This window comes from Meles meles, chromosome 13, assembly GCF_922984935.1.
Source record: "Meles meles chromosome 13, mMelMel3.1 paternal haplotype, whole genome shotgun sequence".
NCBI classification, from domain to species: Eukaryota; Metazoa; Chordata; class Mammalia; order Carnivora; family Mustelidae; genus Meles; species Meles meles.
Window position 1 is genome coordinate 32,893,286 of NC_060078.1, and position 20,873 is coordinate 32,914,158.

Here is a 20,873-nt window from a genome sequence, read left to right on the forward strand (position 1 = left end):
TGCCAAGCGTCCTACAGGGTGACTGTGGGCAGTGTTGGTGTGGAGAAAACAGTGGAAGGAGAGCCATGAGTGGCCATCAGAAAGGTGTGTGGACACTGAGGAGGGGCCCTTTCTTCCTTCAGCTGCGTTCATGGAAGCCCCACAGTGCCCAGGCCGGCAGCACTGAAGCAGCCGGACAGGCCCCAGGCAGGCCCTTGCCTCTCCAGGGTGCAGAGCCTTCATCCAAGAACTGCACAAACACCTCTGGACTGACCGGGTGAGAGGGCAGGGCTGGGCCAAGGCTGTGGGATCATGGCAGGCCTCCCAGAGGAGGTGGGGTGGCAGAGCAATGGGAAGGCTGCTGGCAGAAGGAACCGGGGCAGCATGTCAGGGAAGGGTGTTTGGAGGAGGCTCCAGTGGGCAGCTGGGTCAGAGCGGGAGGGCCATGGGCATGAACCAGGAACCCAAAAACAGCCTCCCTCCCTCCATCGGGCCTCCATGTTTCCATCTGTAAGAAGAGCCCACTGGCACCCTCCTGTGCTGCTCAGACATCCATCTCCTGGGCTCCCTCACTATGTCTATCAGAAAAATGGCAGGAGTCCAGTTAAAGGAGTGGGGTTGCTGACCAGACTCCCTGAAGGCCCTGAGCCCGACCCCTTGCCCCTCCCAGCACCAATTCCCCTGGGGAACTGTACACCCTGCCTGTTCCCAAGGACAAGCCCAGCCAGACGGCATCCCTGCCCTCCCAGAAGCAAACCATGGCTGGGGAAGCTGGGGTAAGGAAGGACACCTTGTGGCTGTCAGGACCCCACTCTCCTCCCAAGCAAAGCCCCAACTCTTGGGCTCTAGGGGGAGCTGCTCGGTCATGGGGGTCCTAGAGAGTAGGCTGCCTTTCTCATACCCTTTGTTGTGTCTGGGCTCTGGATCTTTATTTCCCAGCCAAACAGCTGTGGGGCGATACAAGCCACAGGAGGCCCTGGCCTTGTTGCTGGGGAAACAGCCCTCCACGAGAGGCTGGGTGACGGGGTGACCGTGCGCACACAACCTAGGCCTCCAGCTTTGTTCCCGCCACCTGCCTCCCTCATGGCTAGCCTTAGAGGGTTCAGGTGTGCCCGCCAACCTCCCCGAGGGCAGGGCCCAGCACCCTTGACTGTGGTCGCCTCCGTGCCTCCCCAGCTCCAGGACTTTGCTCACTGACTGCATGTCAGGGAAGGGTGCTTGGAGCACCCACTCCGCCCCCAGCCCTGTGGGACTCCCCGCTCGGTCACAGGTGCCAGTTCCTTTACCCAGACTCCCCTGGTCGAGCTGCTCACACCTGCCACACTCCTAGCTTTGTTTCCATCACTGTCCCCCGCCCTCTGGGTTCTGTCAAACCCCTGTCCGGTTGCCACTTTTGTGGGTTCAGGGCCTGGAATGGGGCTTGAGCCGCCATATTAATCTTTGGCAACTGAGGACATGTAACAGCACTTAGAGCTTCTCGTGTCCCAGACGGGATTCAAGGGCTGTACATGTGAGAATGCTTTTACTCCCCACTGTAATCCAGTGAGGTAGGTGGTTTTATGACTCTCGTTTTGAAGATGAGGAAATGGAGACAGAGGGAGGTTAAATGACCTGCCCAGGGCCACCCAGCTAGGACGTGGATGCAGCTGCGGGAGCCACACTGAAAACCAACAACTAAATGATCTATTATGTGGTCTCCTAGGGATGATGTCGACTCAGGGAAGCTGCCGTCATGGTGGGGCGGACACATCTGGGATTGTGGGAGAGGGTGCCCCTGCCCCTCTGGGAAACTTGTCCCCAGCCCGAGCCCCTCATATTAATTTCCATTTTCCCTTTTCCACCCTTCTGGACAGGCCTCCCACCATCTACCTTGACACAAGTGGGGTTAATCTTCTTGAGCACAGTGAATCCAAGTTCAGTGAATGTTTGCAGAATGATTGTTTTGCTACATAGACCCCGAGGACATGCAAATTTCATGGGAACCCTTGGGCATCACCTTGCCTCTCCCCAGGCTTCAGTTTCCTGTTCTGGGTGTGACATCTGGTAAGGATTCTGAGTTGCTCCAGAAGCGACACTGTGTCAACAGTCTATTTACCTGAGTCGTGGCACCGCCGTCTGGGTGTCTGCCCCGTACAGCCGGGTGACTTTGCCCAGGGAACTGGGGGCAAGGAGATTCCAGTGGGCCAGGGCGCATGCTCCTTGTCCCAGGGAGCAGGTCCCTTCTGGAGAGCTGGGGGCAGCCTGGGACGAGGAGATAAGCGGGCAGGTCCCGGGAGCTTGGATGAACTAGTGGCTTGTTTTTTTGCCACCTGACAAGTGGGGACACTTGTCAGAGGCTTTTTTTTGCAGCCAACAAGTCAGCTAGAGTCTGGCCCGCCCCCTCTGGCCTGCCAAGGGTAGGGGGATGGGAGGAGTGAAAGGGGGTGGCTGGCGACGCCTCTGCCAACTGCCACTAACAAGTGGCAGCTCGCAGACCAGGCAGAGCCAGCGGCGGTGACCCTGGGCAGGGACAGCCAATGAGCTCCCCGGCTGCAGTGGCACCACCAGGCAGCCTGGCCGTCTTTGGCTGGAGAGGCAGCGGGAGGGGCCTCGGGCCACCAGTCAGGGCTGCAGGGTCCTGTCTCTGGGAGGCCCGGGCAGATGGGTGGCTCCATTCACAGAAAGCTCTCCTCGGGCAGCCACATTTTTAACTTCTCCGACCTTCTGGAGGAGGAGGGCGGGCTGTGGGAAGTGTGTCTAGAAGACTGCAGGCGGAGATGGAAGAAACTGAACTTTCCCCCTGCTCTGGATCCAGAGTGGGTTCTAGCTCCCAGCCGGGGAGGGAAGATTCTCAATGTTTTGCTCACAGGAGGGATGGAGAGGGAGCAGGAACCGGGGGAAGCAGAGGTTACCAGGGACCCCAGAATCCTGGCCTGAGCCCCTTCCCCTTTGCCTGGAGTCAGCCTTGGAAGAACACTTGTGACCAAAGTGGCTGTCAGCTGGGGCAAGCGGTGAGGACGACATCTGGGCTGGTCACCCAGGACTGCTGGTGGTCCGGCCTGGGCTGTGTCCCACCTCAGCCCCCCTGCTCAATGCAGACCCACCAAGGCCAATCACATAATAAACATGTATTTATAGATGTACAATTTTAGAATTCTAATTCAAGAAATACAGCTTCTCAGGGGATCCTTTAGGATCTATGTTCTTATTGCACATGGGTCAACCCACCTGGGGACGGCTACCGAGACCAGATGGTAGGGGAGGTGGCGGCAGAGCACCGGGGCCACCAAGGGTGGGGCGCTCCTGCCCATGGCCAGTTCTTAGTGTCTCTCGGGCTGGGGTGGCTGTTGCATCACAGGGTGGGATCTCGTTCAAAAATCCGATCTGACACTTCTTTACCAAGCTTCCTTTCCCAGCAAGAATCTTATTCATTGGGGGTTACTTAAGAAAAAAAAAAAAAAAAAAAAAAAAAAAGGAGCCAAGAGAAATTCTGGGAGGGTGGTGATGGCCTCCCGGCTTGCAGCTTAGGGAAGTAAGGCTTTGGACGATGGCAGGCTCTAGGACACACCCACTGCCAGAGGAAAATTTGGGGAAAACGGTAATTCCAAAAGGCTCAGTATAAACTGTGGGAATAAATAAAACCTCCCTCCCTTCCCCTGGCAGCAACTGCTGTTGTGAGAAAAATCCTCACTTCAAGGTGAGTAGAAGGAAACCCTTCAGGTTCGGATGTAGCCTTTGTCCAAAGTGCAACAGAAGGCCGGGTGGCAGCACGTCCGTGGATGGCGGAGACGGAGGTGCCCACAGGCCTGGGCTATCTTCAGGAGGCGGCTGCTGCCCCAGGGTCTTGGGCACCGCCTGGCTGACTCTTGGAGGAAGAACCGTCTGGAGTCCTTGGTGCCTGACTTGGGAAAAACCAGTGGCAACAGCGCGGAGCTGTGCCCTGTGGCATCTATAAGGCAAAACCCACTTTGGGACCGGGGGGGGGGGGGGGAGGGGGGCGGGGTGGGTGGCCAGGCAGAACTTGGTCCCCTCTCTAACCCTGCTCTCTGTGGCAAGGGGGCAGAAGGCTCCTGGGCTCCAGGCCCAAGAGCCCACCTGAGTTGACCAAAGCTTGTGGTGGGTGGTGCCACACCAGCAGGCAGCCGGGGGCCTCTACCACGACTGGATCCTTACAGGGAACCTGGCCCTAGGGGCACTTCCTCCCCTGAAAGCCTGTTCCCCTCCAGCTTCATCATGACCCTGACACCCTCTGAGTTCTCTAGACTTACATTATCATGATTACCACTGCCATCAACAGCAGCCTGGGGTTGAGGGGGATTTTCCTTCAGGCTGTCAGCTCTGGCCAATGTCTAGCCTTTGAAGGACCAAGTGACCTTCCCCACACAGGCCTCGTTTTCTAAAACAGGGAGGAAATCAGCTAAATAACCAAATCCCTGCATAGTTTAAAAAGTAGACTGTATATATCTATATATATGTATATATATATATCTTTATATATGCTATTTACATATAAATAGATATATATATATGTACATATACATGCTCTGAAAATTACATTCTATGGAGAGTTCTCTCTCCTCCTCCTCCTATCCTTGGCCAATGCCTCTGACTGGCTTCCACGGAGAGGTGACTGGTGGTGGCTCCCAGGAGGGGGAGGAAGGCAGTTGGCGCCCCCTCCCCCAGCCCTTTGCTCCAAGTTTTACATTCTACTTTCGTTGCCATGGTTTCCGTATCCTAGGAGAGTGCCGAAGTGGAGCCTGAGCCTCTGCCAGCGCTGGGAGGAAGGGAAGCAGCCCCGTGGCAGGTTTTCCTGTCCTAAGAGCTTTCAGCATTTACTGGGTGTGAGAGAGGGCAGCTGTGTGGCGTTCGGCCTCCAATTCCATTTTAATTTTTTTTTCTTTTTATGTCTTTCCTTAAATATACAGTCCATCACCTTGGCTCAGTGCATGTCACCAAAAATTCTCCAGGGATTTCATGGTCTGCGGAGGAGAGTGGTAGCAGTTAGCTCGGTGATCACGTGGCCTGGAGCCTCTACAAACAAGCCAACCTCCTGGCTGCTGGCCTGCCCACCTCAGCCCCAACCTGTCTCCCTCCTGCACTGTCACTCTCCCGGAGGCGCTAGCAGATGGCCTCAAAGCATAGTGTCTGGAGCTGGACCCCTGCCGAGGGGGACACAGGCAGAGGACGGATAGGCAGGTACCAACACAGAGAAGAACCTTTCTTGGCTCTGCCTACACTCCTTTGGGCTTGGTCCCATCTGTCCCCGCCGGCAACTGCTGGGAACAGAGCTCACTACCACATGCAGGGGTGCAGGAGGCGGGAGCCTGCTACCAGTGACATGGCATACCCACCCGCTCCCCTTCTGTACTACAGGCTCTGGTTCTACCCTCAACTCATGACCTCTGTTCTCTTCCTTAGACCATAGGTGAGATGCCTGCGCAGGCCGAATGCCTGTGGCTTCCAGGCGGCGGGCTGTACTAGCACTTGAAAGACTGCCTGTGATTCCACCAGAGGGCGAGTGGTCTCTCCTACTCCCAGACTGCTGGCTCCCTCCCAGAGCCACTGTGGGGCTGCCCATCTACCCTGTTGCATCTCCTCCTGCCAGGAAGAGCAGAGGAGGAGGATGGGATCTTGGCTCACCCATGCTCACGTGTTTCTTCCTGATGTCAGGTGGTGAGTGTATGTGTGTGTGTGTGTGTTGGGAGGCGGGGCGTTGAGGGGCCTACCTTGGGACCAGTGATACTTGGAGGTCTAAATAGAGCACAGACAAAATAATCTGCTGTACTTGGGAAAGGGCCACGGTGACTTGGGGGACTGGATGAGACCAGGGAAGCACTCATGGCCCTCAGCAATGTCCTTGAGCTCCCTCTTCTGCCTGGCTCTTGGGCTCCCCACATTCCCAGTAGCACTAGAGGCCCGAAACAGACCTTGCTTTTTGAGCACACACTAGAGCTACCCCAACACTGCAGGCGGGAGGTCAGGCTGGGGACGAGGAATTGTCATCAACAGGCCATCCCCCTCCCTCCCTCCCACCCGCCTCCGCCTCATGACCAGGGCCAGAGCTGCCAGGAGTTGCAGGGCAGAGGAAGCCCTGGCTCATACTTGGACCTCGGTGGCGCGGCTGGCCCAGGACTATCCATGCAGGGAGGCCTGCACCTCTGACAGTCGGTTACAGCTCGGCGTGCTCATCCTCTGTGCTTTGTGGTACATATCTGTGTCACCGAAGTAGCGGGCCCGGTACAGCAAGCCTTCCTCTGCAAAGCAAGAGGGCAGAGTTAGGATGCACCTGGGTCCTCCCAAAGGCTACCAGAGCACTGTCCAGCCTGTGGGGGCGGGAGAAAGGCTGTTACAGGCCCCTAGCTGGGAAAGAGCTGGCCTCCCTTTAGGAATGACCCTGGACTTTGGTCCCAACTTGTGAGAGGGAAAGAAGCTGTTACCCTGGTCTGACCACCCTTGGGTCCCACAGACAGAGCTGGAGGCCCCATCACTCAGCGGTCAGGACACGTGCGTCTGTCTTGACATCCTTACCTCTGGCAGCCAAACAGGCTGATGGCTGTGATTTACAGGAACCTGGAGGAACTCTCCAGGTGGCCCCCGGCTCCTGGCCCCACCAAACAGCAGGCGGGGTCCTGCTCCTGACTGGGAGGGGCTGGTACAAGGCCGTTCCAGGTGCTGGGCCCACAAATCCCTGGTGGGCAGGCCTCTCTTCCCTGCTCTCAAGCTCTGTCCCCGCGACCCCCACACACTCACTCTGCTGCTTCTCCTTCCAGCAGTTGTTTCGGAGGTTGGCGATATAATCGTCTTCCACATTCCGTTCAACTGTTTTGAGGCTGGAGCCTGTGTACTCCTTAGAGAAGGTGTCTGCCACGTAGTAGACGACATTCAGGTGGTCAGTGACTCGCCTGTGGACGTGGCCCACCGACCTGGCCAGAAATACATCAGGCACAGAGTGGGCACAGGCCCCCGGCCCAGGGCAGTTCTAAAGGATGACATGGCACCCCAAAAGGACATACAGCATAGGCCACGGGAGGACCTGCTTCCTTCTCGACCAGAGCGGGACTTGCGTAACACCCAAAATGAGGGTCTGAAGGAACGGCAAGGTGTCCCCCACCATGCAAGTGGTTCAGACTCTGGCCAGCTCTTCCTCGGGCTTCTGCTTACCACACTGCAGACTGGGGCCTGTGGGGAGAAGCCCCTTTATGAGAGGCCCTGGTTGGCGCAGGAGGGGAGGCAGGCCTCGGCCTCTGATTAGGGGTGTGAGTCAGGCTCCCCGTGCCTCCATCTCCGCATTCCTCCCCTAAGGCGATTGTTGCCCAGGGCCTGGCTGCCTACCGGAGAATCTCAGTCTGGAGTTAAGAGGTTTAGGAACAACATGACAGAAGGACTCCATGGAGCTGTGGCCTTCCAGCTCTCGTCCCACCTTCCAGCTCCACCCACAAGCTCTGCAGGCTGTGGGAAGAGCCTCGACACGCCACAGACAGAAGACAGTGCTGGGGGCAGCACAGCCCCTACACCTGCTCTCTGTTGCCTCTCCAGCCGCAGAGCAAGGGGCTGGCTGGCAACAGGCCATAGAGAGCCTGGGCCGCCTGTATGGGTCCAGTGGCCCGACTCTGCCCCCTGCTGGCCAAGAGGAAGGCCTCCAGGCTCCCAGACAGAGCAAGGCCCCTCTGGGAGCGGAGGGCTTCCACCAGTAGAAGCTGAGCACCCACTCTGTAACAATGTATGTATCAGACACCAGGCCAGGTGCTAGAAATAAATGAGGGGAGCTGACACCTTAAAGGCCAAATAACTTGCCCTAGTTCACTACTGGCATCTGAGATTATATATTCATTCAACAAACACTGTCGAACATTCTGGCAAGCGTGGCATTTTTTAACAAACATTTTGCCTATTTATTTTAAAGTAATCTCTATACCCAACATGAGGCTGGAACTCCAGAGCCCGAGATCAAGAGCTGCACACTCCACCGAATGAGCCTGCAGCAGGCGCCCCGAGCCCAGCATATGTATATTACTCATTTATTTTCACAGGCAGATGTTATCCCCATTGCACAGATGAGGAAAACAAAGCTCAGACCGTCGCCCAGCGTCACACTGCTGCTTAGTTAGTAGAGTAGCTGGGATTCAAAGCCTCCTTTGCTCTGTTTGATTCTAGAGCCCCTATTCTTTCCATGGCCCCAAGGTCCCCAACCAGAACTTAAGAGCAGAGGTTCTTATCTCAGCAGATGGGGGGAACATGAAGCCTGTGAAATCATGCGCACTACCGTGTGCACGTGCACTGTTTGAGAGAGACGATCTGCATTTTTCATGACATTTTCTTAGGGGACCATGACCCTAAAAGATCAAGAACCTAAGCTCAACAGATAAAGTGTTTTCTTGACCATAAGCCAGATTTCTGCATTGTGATCAAGGACCCGCAGGATGGGAAGACATGCCCCTGATGGCGGCTGAGAATCCCAGGTCCCTGTCCGCCCACCATCCCAACCCCGTCCCTGGCTGCAAGTACTCACGGCCTTGGGCTCAGGCTGTACGGGGGGCTGGAGACCATGAGCTGGCTGAGAGCTGACACGAGGATCAGGATGAGGATAGGCATCAGTTGAACAAACACCCCCAGCCCGCCCTGGAGGAAGAGTCAGTGGTCACTCAAGCTGGACGTCATGCATGGGAACGCGGCATCAGCCACAACCACCACTGGCTTTCCAGGCGCAAAGGAGCCCCGGCGGCAGGAGGCAGCTGCCACGCAAACAGGCTGTGACACTACTCTCTCGTCCTCCCCCCTACAGGCCCCTGAAAGACGGAAGCTCCTCCACCTGCCAGCTCCCCCAGATGAAAACAAGATGGCAACTGGTGTTATGTAGAGGAAGAGGGTACCTACACGTGCTTGCTCGTCAGAGATTACCAAAAACACAAGCAAGAGTGGTCGCCTCCAGGAGACTGGTAGGCAGGGCCGGAGGGAGGCCTTCACTGTGTACCAGTTCAAAAACTGCCAGTTAAAAAATTGTAGATAAAAACAAATTTGTTTACTGTGTGATAATTTGTGATTTTAAAAATTCTTCTGTATGTTCAATACACATACATACAGTTTAAAAACACGAATAACTAAAAACATAAGGCCACACTGACCGAACAGAGGGACCCCCACCGTCTGCCATAATTTTAAATGCTCCTGAATTGTCCACAGTATCTTAATGTTGGTCAGCTAGCTGTTCTTTAACGTGTGGCATTCAAAATGCTTTTGAAGCACGGTCTGGTTATAGTTTTTGTGTCCATCTTTTACGAGTGCTAGAAGGAAGCAAGAAGAGTCAACAACCTTTGTCATCCCTCACACTTCTCTCGTCATGTTTCACTTCCCGTTGCTTGGAAAATGTCACTGTGGCCTTATGAACAAATGGACTGTGCAAAGGCCTTTCACACTCAAACCTGTCTGTAGGTGAAGAAGTTTCTGCATGACATTCCCTAACAGGGGCCACCAAACCTGCCCTCCTTCTAGGCAGCACTGTGGAGTGTGGCTCCCTCTGGTGTCGCTCAGCAGAATGGCAAGCGGGGGGGGGGCGAAGATGGCTCCTTGGCTGAGAATTGTGGGGGCACTGCCCTCCCAGAACGGACAACTGGGGATGTCACTTCCCCTTCAGGCCCTGCACCCAAGGTGGGGCCTGGCACCCTCCCCTGCTCTCCCCGGTGCCTTTCTCACTCACGTCACCCTGGTTCTCCCTGCGGTCCTGCCTTTGCTGGTAGGTATAGCGCATGCGGCCGTTGCTGTAGACGTGGACATTACCTGGAGGTCAGAGGGACTGAGTCAGGGGGCGGGGCTGCTGGGGAAGGGAGCAGCCAGCATCCAGTCTTCCACCATCACCCCCAGGGAGGCTTGGCTGCAGGTAGGCTGGGGTACTTACTAGACGGGAAGCCACCGCCAAAGAACATGTTGAAGAGGTCCTCGGGGGAGATGTCAGCCTCAAAGCCACGGTGGAAGTCCCCATGCCCATGGCCGTGCCGGGCTGCCTGGCTCTTGTCATCACCGAACTGGTCATACTGCTTCCTTTTCTCTGGGTTACTGAGTACCGCATATGCTGTGCCAATGGCTAGAAAGGAGGTGTAAGTCAGGCCTGAAGACACAGGCCATGCAGGGAAGGCTCCCACGGCAGCCAAGAGCTCCCTTCCTTTAGGTACCCTTTCCTTTAGGTACTCAACTGGTATTTTAAGAAGTGGGAGTCCTCCGGGTCGGCAGAAGTTGGGCTGCTGGGCATGTGAGAGGAGGGGGGCAGGCAGGAGTACCTCGAAGTGGATCGAGGCCATCTGCTCCGGGTAGAGAATTAACACTAACACTTAGGCCCCTGCTCTCCACCTCAAGAGGATGGCCCAGCCTCTTCTATGCCCCGGGGCCCTTTAGGGGCCTTATCTTACTACTACAGCAACTCCTGGCGAGGGCCAGATCACGAGGTTCTAGTCAAAACTTCTCCACTGTTAGTAGTGTGGCCTGCCCAGCCCTCTCCTGTCTGGGGTCTAGGTCCCAGCTGCTGTTCCTTGGCCGGGCCCCAAGGCCTCCCTCTGAGATCACCCCAGGTAGGAAACCTGTGCCTCAAAGGACCCAGTTCCAGGTCGTCCTTAGTCTCTTGCTCCTTCTCAAGTGACTCACTCTCTCAAAGGAGTGGGTCAGAGCTGCGTCTGCAACCCGCAACCCCAGGGAATAAGGAGAACCCCCTCCTCTCATTCTGACAAGGCCCCAAGGCTGGCTCCCACCTCCGTGTCTGTCGTGCGGGCGGCAGGCAGAAGTCCGGGCTGGTCCAACCTTAACCATGGCTACCTCACCTACCTAATCCTACTCACCTTCTCCCCCTGGGTGGGGTCTGACGGGGATGATGCCTGCAGACTACCCCAAACCAAGCAGGCCCAACCGAAGCAGCCTGGATTGGAGTAACCAGGGTGGGCTCGGGAAGCAGCACACCAGGTCTCAGGGGACCCTTCTGTCACCCGCTCCGCCACAGGCCCTCTTCTTGGCTGTGGTTACCACCTCGTGGGAGAGTGTGTTACATGTGAGTGTGTGTGTAGTGCGGGGTTGGTGGCTGCTGCTGGTGATGATGAGGCCACCGGGCCACTGACCTGAGGCTACTCTGCCCCTCAGCACAGGGAAACTGTTACCAAGATCCCAAGACAGGAACATGCACACGGGTGAGTCAGGAGGCCTGCTTCTGCCCCTCAATCGCTGTGTGACCGTGAAGCCGCTGGTCCCCTCTTGCCTCAGCTCCCCTCCTATCATTCCCGAGGAACGTGGAGGAAGGAGAGGCAGGGCTGGTGCTCTGTGAGCTCTGACAGATTCAGCAGGCTAGAGGTGGCTGCTAGGACTTTCTTTCCAGGAAGCAGCTCCTGAGCCCAGGGGACTCAGGTCCAAGGCCACTTCCTGGAAAAGTTGTCTTGACCTCTTATTACTTCCCAAGGGCAAGGGCAGGAGATAAGAAACACCAAACAGCCGGAAACCGAGGCTGGCCTACCTTTGAAAGCTTCAGTGGCACCTGGTGCGTGGTTCTTGTCTGGGTGGAACTTGAGGGCCAGCTTGCGGTAGGCCTTCTTCAGGTCCTCATCGGAGGCCCCTCTGCTCACCCCCAGGATCTCATAGTAATCTTTACACTGCTTGACCCTGGGGGAAGGAGTAGAGTGGGCCCAGAGCCGTGAGGTGAGGGGGGCGAGGCACGGGCAGCGTTCAGCTCAGGGGGACCAGCAGGGCTCGGCTGATAGCTCCTCTAGGTCAGCCGTCAAACCTTGGGGACAAGGGAGCCTCAATGAGCTCCATCCCGGATGGGGAGCCAGGTAGGGCCCAGGGCAAACACCAGAATACATTTCGGATTTCAGAGGGGGCAGCTGCTGTGTTTCAGACCAGGAACCATTTCCTTTTGCTAAGAGGCACTCTCACCGGAGGCCACCTCAAAAAGGCCTGTCAGTGTCTGCGCGGGGGCCTACCCAAGCCCTGGAGGGATAGATGTCCCGTCTCCATTTTGGGTCACACAGGCTCTGCGCTGAAAGGGTCTTTGTTGGGGGCAGGGGAGAAGCTGGAAGGGGAGCCCAAGCCCCATCTCTGATAACCAGAGCTGTGTGAAAAGGCTGAGGCTTGCCTGGCGGGCAGCAGAGGAAGCCGGTGGCAGACGCAGCATTTCTAGCCCTTGCTGTGGGCTGTCTTGGCGGGAGGGGAGGGGACAGGACAGCCCGCATTCCCGGGGCCCAGTGAGCCCGCCCAGCTGGACCTCGTCCATCCTCAGGACCCCTCAGGGCCCACCTGGACCACAGGCAGATGTGAGGTGGGGGACACACTGCAGGAAGCCTTCTCGAGCTAGGAACTTCCCAGCAGCACCAGGCTCCGGCCCCTCTACCTTTTCACTGCTGCTACTTGCTCTGCTGTGTAGCCTTTGGTGGTCTCTCCTCCTCCAACTTCTCCGTTGGCCGAGGGGGCATCGGCCCCACCTGGTTTCCTGTGGGTCGTGTCTGTGGGCTGGGGATGGTCACCGGCAGACTGTGGTTTCTGGTTGAGGGACTCGATCAGGGCTGTGTGAGGCAAGCAAAGCATTCAGGGCTCCTGTTCCAGAAAGGCCATGTGCCACAACTGAGGGGCGGCCTGGTCCTGAGAGAGGCCAGGACCCAACCCCCATCCCACATCCCACCTGCCGCTTCTTCCGGGAGAGCCACTAGCTCCATCCCTGACTTGGGCATGGGGGGTTGGGAGGCAGTGGGCACTAGTAGGGTAGCTGCCTGCTTTCGCAGGATCCACAGAGCTCAGTTGTTGTCAGGGTATGGGTTATTTTAAATCTTTTTTAAGATTTTGTTTTTAAGCAATCTCTACACCTAGTGTGGGGCTCGAACTCATAACCCCGAGATCAAGGGTTGTACACTGACTGAGACTGCAGGCGCTCCTGGGTATGGGTTAATTTAAAACTCTGCAAAAAAAAAACCCCATACTATAAATGCTTCAGGTGTAAAAATCCCAAAGTAGTGTGTGTGTTTGTATATTTATGTATTTATTTATTAAAAGATTTATTTATTTATTTGAGAGAGAGCACATGAGGCTGGGGGAGGGGTAGAGGGAAAGGGAGGGAGAAATAGACTCCCCACTGAGCAGGGAGCCTGAAGTGGGGCTCGATCCCCAGGACCCTGGGATCATGACCACAGCCGAAGGCAGATGCTTAATGACTGAGCCACGAAGGCACCTCCCAAAGTAGTGTGTTTAACAGACTCTGTTGAGATGGACAAAGTGCGCTGCCCACCTCAGTGGGGACCCCAGTCAGCAGGACCATCTGTTTCAGCTGGGATTGGTGGGAAAGGCTCCTGGAGTCTATTACTTAGCTGTGAAGGGGATGGAGGCAATGAGTTTGCCTCAGATGGCCAGAGATGGTAGGAGACTTGGGATAAATCACCTCTGCTACTTGCTATTCTTTACATTTTTCAAGTGGCTGGCCATGTCAAACACCCTACTTCAATGTTCAGAGTCTAAGTAGGACATCAGCTGTCACCCTCAGGGTCCCAGTTACTAAAACCCAGCTCCGTGCTTCCTGCTTCTCAATCAGGAAGAGCCCAAATCTCTGGCAGAAGCTCCCTGTGCCCATTTATTCCAGGCACAGAACCAGTTCTGGAAACCCCAGTCATGCCCAGGGTACAGTGCCCTAGGAAGCCAGGCACTTGGGCCACTGTAGGGACCCAGGACACCATGCTGAGGAGGGACAGCAGTGCCCCCGGCTGGACTCAACACGCTGTGCTGGGTGTCAGGCACCCTCTAAAGCAACATCCCCTGGCCTCACATGAGGGGCCAGCGGCAGGGCTTGAGTGGGCCACTGTGCTCTGAGCCTCTGCTGTCTTGTGATCTCACTGGGAAAGGAGCTGACGGTGAGCCTGCCTTGCATGAGGGAGGTGGAGGACTGCTGCGGGAAAGCCCGGAGTACACACTGGGAGTACTCATACCGAGTGCTCGCTGTGTGTTAGGCCGGCCTGGACACAGTGCTCTGCGTATAGTTCATTTAATCTTGACAATGGCCTTAGAGATTTGTCTCACTACCACCATCCTCAGTGTACAAAAGAGCTATATGGCTGATGCATTGGCCCATGGCTGCACGAGCTGGGCAGGCAGCACTTAAACCCTGGATACCCAGCTCCCAGAACCCTGTTCTTAACTATGCTATCCCAGACTGTCTGAGTCTGGCTTTCGGCATGGAGAACCCCTTCCAGCCCAGTCATTCCAAATAGAGAAGAGAAGTTACAGTCAGAAAGACTGGGATTCAAATCTCAAATCTCACATCCTAGCAGTATGTCCCTGGCTGATAAAAAATCTACAATCTGTCTGAACCTCAGTTTCCCAAGGGATACACAGGTAATGGGATGTGTGACAGGAAATGAGATAACGTGTAAGCACCTGGCATAGAAACTGACAGAGTGAAAGTTCAAAGTAAGTGGCTGCTGACACTGTGACGCCGGCTGATGAACCGGCTGGCTGGGGAGCTCCAGGGCTTAGGAAAGCAGTGTCCGCACTCAGCAGGCTCGGCACCCAGCGGGAACGGTAAGATTCAGACTGTCCCAGCTGCCAGTTCCATCCAGGCAGCGAGGAATAGCAAAAGAAGAGAACAAAAGATGAAGAGACGTTGATGAAGATGGGACAGCGGGAGGAGCTGGCTTGCTGGGTGTGGAGGGCATTTACAGAACTTGTTTATTTCCGTTTCTCTGGAAGCCTCAGGGGTCCAGGCTGAGCTAATGTACTCTAAGGACAACATAACCAACTGTTAGACTGCCACAGATACATGGGAACATCAGCCAGGAGATGGGATGGACTCGCTCTAGTATGTCTCAGGGAAGATTCTGGAAACTTTTCAGGGTAATTACATGGAGTCAGCCACTCTAATATCCTTACATTGTGGAAAGGGAGCCCAAAGGGGAATGGATGTGCTCGGGGTCACACGGAAGGCTCCTGCTTGGGTTGGCAAATCAAGATTTCTGGTTGCTGGCAAATAGGTCTCTCTTCTGGCCTAGACACCGCCTCGGCCAGAGCTGTGGGATGTGACTGCCTCGCAAATATCACAAAAAGTATGACACAGAACAGCCTAACGTGACTCTGGAGTTAGACAGACAAGGCTGTGTTTAAATCCTGCCTCTGCCCTCGCAGTAAAGCAGCCAGACATCTAAAAAGACAGGAACTTGGTGGGGATGCCTGCGTGGCTCAGTCGGTTAAGTGTCTGCCTCCAATTTGGGTCAAGATCTGAGGGTCCTGAGATCAAGTCCTGCATCTGGCTCCTTGCTCAGCGGGGAGCCTGCTTCTCCTCCTGCCTGCCACTCCCCGTTTGTGCCCTCTCTCTCTCTCTGACAAATAAATAAAATCTTTAAAAATAAATATATATTATTAAAAAGACAGGAACTTGGTGGAAGAAACGAGAACCGCAGAGGGAGAGGTGGCAGTTGAGGCAGGGCTGAAAGCATTTCTATGGCCAAAGCCACCAGCGGTGGCCCCTCCTCAAAGCCAGACTGGAGGGTGAGGCTGCCTGGGTTCAGAGGTGGCTCGGCCGCTAGCTAGCAAGGTCATCTCAGACAAGTCAATTTAGCTTCTTCATGTCAAACTCTATCTCTCTCAAGGGAGCGGGAAGAGGAGCTGAGCAAGTGCATATAAAGGACTTAGCACAACACCCAGCCAGTGTGCAGTGTTCTCTGTTACTGTTCGTTTCATTTCCAGGCTCTGTCCAGGTGCCTGCAGTGCTCACAGCGAGCCTGGAGAGGAAGGCCGGCGTAGGGCAACAGCCGGGGAGCAGAGCCGGACAGTGCGGCTCCTCTGCTAAGCAGCTATGTTATGGAATCCGTCAGGGAGGGCGCCGTCTCTGCCCTCCCGGGGCTGCTCTGAGGCGTGAATACGGTTCTGTGAACGGAAGGGCTGAGGACCCTGCAAGGTCAGCCCCACCCTGGACTTCACCAGCCCCAAACCATCTCCCGCGCTGACACCCTGAAAGCAAAAGCCCTCCCCCGGGGCGCCTGGGTGGCTCAGTGGGTTAGGGCCTCTGCCTTCAGCTCGGGTCATGATCCCAGGGTCCTGGGATCGAGCCCCGCATCGGGCTCTCTGCTCGGCAGGGAGCCTGTTTCCCCCTCTCTCTCTGCCTACTTGTGATCTCTGTCTGTCAAATAAATAATAAATAAAATCTTAAAAAAAAAAAAAAGCCCTCCCCCATAGGCTGGCCTTTCCGGTGTGGCCCTCCTGACTCCCCCTGGACCCTCAAGCAGCAAGCAGCCCGAGCTGCAGCATCACCCGGGATACCCCTCTCTGTGGATGCTGGGGAAACTGAGGAAGTTCCCATCGGCGCCCTGAAAAAGCCGGTACTTTCCACCATTGCTGCTAAGCCTCAGCAAAGGCCTTGCCCAGTGTGCCGCCAGCTGCTGGACAGAAATTCCCAGAAAGGGAATGACCGGCCCCACTAGCCCTGCCCTGTGACTTCCCCGCTTAGGGCCAGCTACTACTCCACAGTACAGGTGTCCCACCATTGGTCCCACCTCTGGCAGCTCGCGTTTGAAATCCCCTCACGGCCTTTTCACTGTGGGGTCCCTTGGCCCTTCAAGGTTGCGGAGTCTCCTTTCACCCTAACCTTTCCCTCTGTCTGTCCTTCCACCTCTCCTAGACCCATCGTCTACCTGTGTTCTTGATCTTTCCCCTCTCATTTCTCAACTTGTCCTTCTCCCACGAGGCCTGACGGTGCTGCTCGCCACCTTCCCGACACCACTCTGCGGCCACCTGGCTGCTCCCTCTCCCAAGATCGCCTCTTCCTGTTGTTCCATCTCACTGTGGCTTCCCCGGTCTCTGTCCGTTGGTGAAGGACAGATGTGGCCCAGGGCGCTGTCTGCAGCAACCTGCTGTGTGCGTTCTACACTTTCCCACGGTGACCCCGGCCAGGCGGGACTCCAGTGAGCGCCGTCAAACGGACACAACCAGACTTTCAGCTGGAACCTAGGTCTCTCTCCTGAGCTCCAAGCTGACAGCTCCTTTGGAACAGTCACTGGCACCTTGCACTCTGCCCATCTCTTCCCACCCACCATCCTCAGCCCTGCATTCTCCCCGGACACACAGGCTTGGAGTCTGTGCCCCCAGCTCTCCTCAGCATACCTCTCTCATGCAAGGCATGGTGCCTCCTCCCCAAGGACCTCACCGGGACTGCCTTCTCTCAGGCGCTCGGAGCTCCTGACCTACTCACTGCAATGAATGGGCTCCCAAATGGTTTCTGACTCGAGTCTCTCCTCCCTTTCATTAACCCTTCATGCTGTTCTCTTTTAAGAACGGTACCCTCATCTTAGTCCTGCTTTCAAAATCTTCAATGGTCTTTTCACCAACTACAGAATAAAGTGAATATCCTGGTCTGGCAGGAAAGGAATTCCACAATCTGGCCCCATCCTACTTTCCAGCCTTAATCCTCTTTATACTCAAATTACCACCTCCACAGCTGCCAAATCTTGCTACACCCAACCCTCTCCCCCAAACCACACAGCTCCCAGCCTCCGTGTCTTTTCCCCAGTATGTCCTTCTCCAAGTCTGCTCCCTTTCTCCAAAGTGCAGTTCAAATGCTGCCTGTCTTCCTCCCTGAAGCTTTCCCTCACTGTGATCTACCATTATTTTCCATCACCTGTGTTCTGCCGTTATTTTTAAGTCTCTCACGAGACTGCTGGTAGTTCAGAGTTCAGCGCTCCATGCCCAGCCCTCCATGCCAGCTCACAGAACCACAGAGGGCAGGGACTGGATCTTTCATGCCTATCCTTCAGGCCTTGGTATCTAACACTGTGCCTCCTTTTTTCTGTAACTGTGTCTCCTTCGCTAAAAGATAGGCTCCTTGAGGTGAAGGATCATGTCTTACCGATCCTGCCGTATATGCACTTAGCCCCAAGCAGAGGACCTTGCAAATAAAACAAAGTCTGCAGCACTGAATGAGCACCTGGAATGAGCTCAAACCTCACACAGCAAGTGTAAACAACTACCTAATATTTTTTTTTAACCAAGATTTCTCCATCCCAGGCCTACATTAACCCCAGCTCCTTGTCAGTTCAGTACAGGGCTACAGATGGTGCAAGGTCAAGTTTACAGAGAGGCATGAGGAATAGTCTCTCCATAATAGCGGGAATATGACAATCATGCAGGTGACTATTCTGCCTGAGCAAATTCCATTTCTTGAGCCCGGGGAAGAACACCAGTCTAAGCCCCCAAACTGGCCCAGGAGGCTGCTGACAACAAGAGCCCCAAAGGCCATGTTGTTACCATCCTTCCTTGGCTGCCTGCTCTGAGTCCCCAGAAGCATCAGGATCAAACAGGATTCTGAGACTGGCGGGTCTCCAGCTGCCCACCCCCCAGGCTCCCCTCTTGCAGAGTGTGATTTATTTCATAGGGAAGCTCCTTGGGCAGGTTACCTCAGGAGTCCTGGCAAATACAGACTGAAACCCTCTTCAAGAGAAGGCAAAGAGGCCAAAGATCAACCTGTAGTCAGGAAGGAGGAAAATCCGAGTGTTCCAGGTGGCCTCTTCTGCTGGTGTTCACCTTTCTCAATTCCAAATGTGAGCAAAGAAGGTTAGGAGGCTGACTGCTCTCTCATTTTGTTCCTCTATTAAACATTTATAGAGTCAAAGAACTTTCCAATTTCTAGCTGTGTATTCTTGGGCAAGTCCCTTGCCTCTGAGATACTTCCTCATCTATAGAACAAAGATAATGATCTTTGCTCTGCCTCCCTGATAGGGCAGGCTCAAGTGAGAAAATGCATTTGAAAAAGCTTTTTCTTTTCTTTTCTTTTTTTTAAGATTTATTTACTTATTTTTTTTTAAGTCATCTCTACCCCCAACATGGGGCTTGCAGTTAACAACCCCGAGATCAAGAGCTGAGTGCGCTGCGGACTGGTCCAGCCAGGCATCCCTCAAAAGAGCTTTCTAAACAGAGAAGCCCTATGGTATTATGGTTACTCACATCTGCACCAACCCTCTAATTTCCCGGCTAAGAAAACCCAAGCTCAGAAAGCTCGCAGGGCAGCACTCAGGACAAGAACTTAGATCTTCTGATTCGGAGTACCTGTTACACACCAGTGTCATAACTGCTGGTATGACACACCAGTGTCATAACTGTATCTTTAATGGACTTTTTTTTTTTTAACATTTTATTTATTTACTTAGAGAGAGAGAGCAGGAGCAGGGGAGGGGGAGCAGAGGGAGTAGGGAGCTTCATGCCTGATCAATTGCAAGACGCTGAGATCATGACGTGAGCCAAAGGCCGACGGTTAACCCACTGAGCCATCCTGGTGCCCCTGGATTATCTTTCTCCCTTCCAGCTTGTGTTAAGAAAAACTTCTTAAGTCTTAAAGAAAAAGACGGTTCCTGGCTAGAGTGAAATGCTGAGTAGTTGAGACAACCTCACGCATCCCTCCCTGGTTTCGAAGTCCCAGCTCGGGGACACTTAGCAGCCTTGTGCTGTCCACACGGGGGCCACTGCTGGGTTCTTGTGGGCGAGGGTGGGTGGGGTGCCCGGGCCCAGCGTCTTCAACAAGCCCCGAACCTCACAGGCGGGTGAAGAGGTTCCAAGAAGGAGTGAGAGGCCCGCCTCAGGGCGGCGGGTGCAGGGCGGTGGTGTGGAGCGAGGGGAAAAGGCAGGTTCTAGTTTCGGGAGGGTGTTCCCTGCCCCTCGCCCGGAGACATGCCAGAGAGTGAAGATATGAAGACGCCTTTCCAGGCCGTGGGAAGGTCCGAAGCCCCCTTTCCCTCCCCAGAACCCATTCTCTCCTTCAGAGGAGTTATGTTTATTTTCCTAAACTATAGTATTTCCCAGGCCGGCAACCGGCCCTGGGCCACCGAATGGCCCCTTGGGAAAAGTAGTTCGATTTCGCTTCCAGATAAGTTCCCTTCCTCTCGCCCGCCATTGCCTCTCATTCTCGGTAACTCAAAATTTTAGAGGGTTCCACAAGCGCCCAAAAAGTTGAAGTCGCGGCCGTCCCTGTCATCAGGTGTCCAGCGTCCCGGAGAGGCGTGGGAGCGAAAGACTACACCTCCCAGCGGCCACCGCGCGTCTCAGTGCGCAGGCGTAGCCGCGCCTCGCTACCCCTCCCCCTCCTCCAACTGCTCCCTTCGGTCCGTTCCCGTATTCCCCCCATCAGTTCCAATGTCCTCTCTGCCTCTCCGGCACTTCACACTCACCGCGAACTCGCGGCGTCGGGTACAGCCGCTGCGCCTTCTCCAGGAAGCGGAGCGCCCGGTCGGGCTGGTTGCTCTGGATGGCCTTGAGGGCGATGCTAATACAGCGCTCGGCTTCATCCTTGTTGGACTCCATGGCGGAACCACAGCGCGGAACCAGGGAGGGGGAGGCCGGGCGAGCGGAGGGCTGCGCCAGCAGCCGGCACGTCGCGGGGCAGGCGGGCGCAGGATGATGACACAAACCCCTCGCCCCTCCTTTTCCGAGATTGGAGCGCGAGTTGAGCGAGGGCGGAAGTGCTACCGTATGTATTCTAAGAGGAGGACGGCTAGGAGAGGTATTAACGAAGGTGCATGCCCAACATTCCTGGATTCCAGAGGGTCCTATTAGGAGGTCTTAAAGTTGCATATGCTTGCACGTTCTTGGTAGTAACTCTGTGAGTTTGAGACGAAGGTCATTTATTTATTCGTTCCAGAGATACTTGCGAGGTTGGGTGTACAGTGGTGAACAAAACAAAGCCCCTGCCCTCATAGACCTTAAATTCTAGTGTGTGTGTGTTGGGGGGGCGGGGGGGGGGGTAGGAGGGAGACCGAAATACTCAGATAGTGACAAATACTATGAAGAAAATAAAGAAAAAAGGAAATAGAGAGTGGTAGGTGATATTTTATTTTATGTTTAAAGATTTTATTTATTTGACAGATCACAAGTAGGCGGAGAGGGAGAAGCAGGCTCCCCGCTGAGCAGAGAGCCCCATGTGGGCTGGA

At 55.1% G+C, this 20,873-nt stretch overlaps 1 protein-coding gene across 3 annotated transcripts; it reads right to left on the reverse strand.

Moving 5' to 3' along the window:
* Positions 1–3,066: 3,066 nt before the first annotated feature.
* On the reverse strand, positions 3,067–20,401 carry DNAJB12 (DnaJ heat shock protein family (Hsp40) member B12). Of its 3 annotated transcripts, none has more exons than XM_046026573.1 (9): positions 20,115–20,401; positions 12,317–12,488; positions 11,444–11,589; positions 9,851–10,036; positions 9,653–9,732; positions 8,468–8,577; positions 6,709–6,881; positions 6,115–6,212; positions 3,067–4,937 (listed from the first exon to the last, which is right to left on the reverse strand). In XM_046026573.1, the coding sequence occupies exons 1-9, from the start codon at positions 20,245–20,247 to the stop codon at positions 4,908–4,910; spliced, it is 1,128 nt and encodes a 375-aa protein (XP_045882529.1). In that variant the 5' UTR covers positions 20,248–20,401; the 3' UTR covers positions 3,067–4,907. The 3 variants fall into 3 exon arrangements, with proteins under 3 accessions (XP_045882529.1, XP_045882530.1, XP_045882528.1); XM_046026574.1 differs by having other exon boundaries at positions 6,061–6,212; positions 20,115–20,397; XM_046026572.1 differs by having other exon boundaries at positions 6,067–6,212; positions 20,115–20,355.
* Between the last annotated feature and the right edge of the window lie 472 nt (positions 20,402–20,873).

Bases quoted from the DNA above. Each gene is read 5' to 3' on its own strand.
- DNAJB12 (XM_046026573.1), bottom strand. From the start codon at position 20,247: ATGGAGTCCAACAAGGATGAAGCCGAGCGCTGTATTAGCATCGCCCTC. The intron at 12,489-20,114 runs GTGAGTGTGAAG...TGCCTCACACAG, and splicing joins CCCGACGCCGCGAGTTCGCG to CCCTGATCGAGTCCCTCAAC. The intron at 9,733-9,850 runs GTAAGTACCCCA...TCTGACCTCCAG, and splicing joins TGGCGGTGGCTTCCCGTCTA to GTAATGTCCACGTCTACAGC.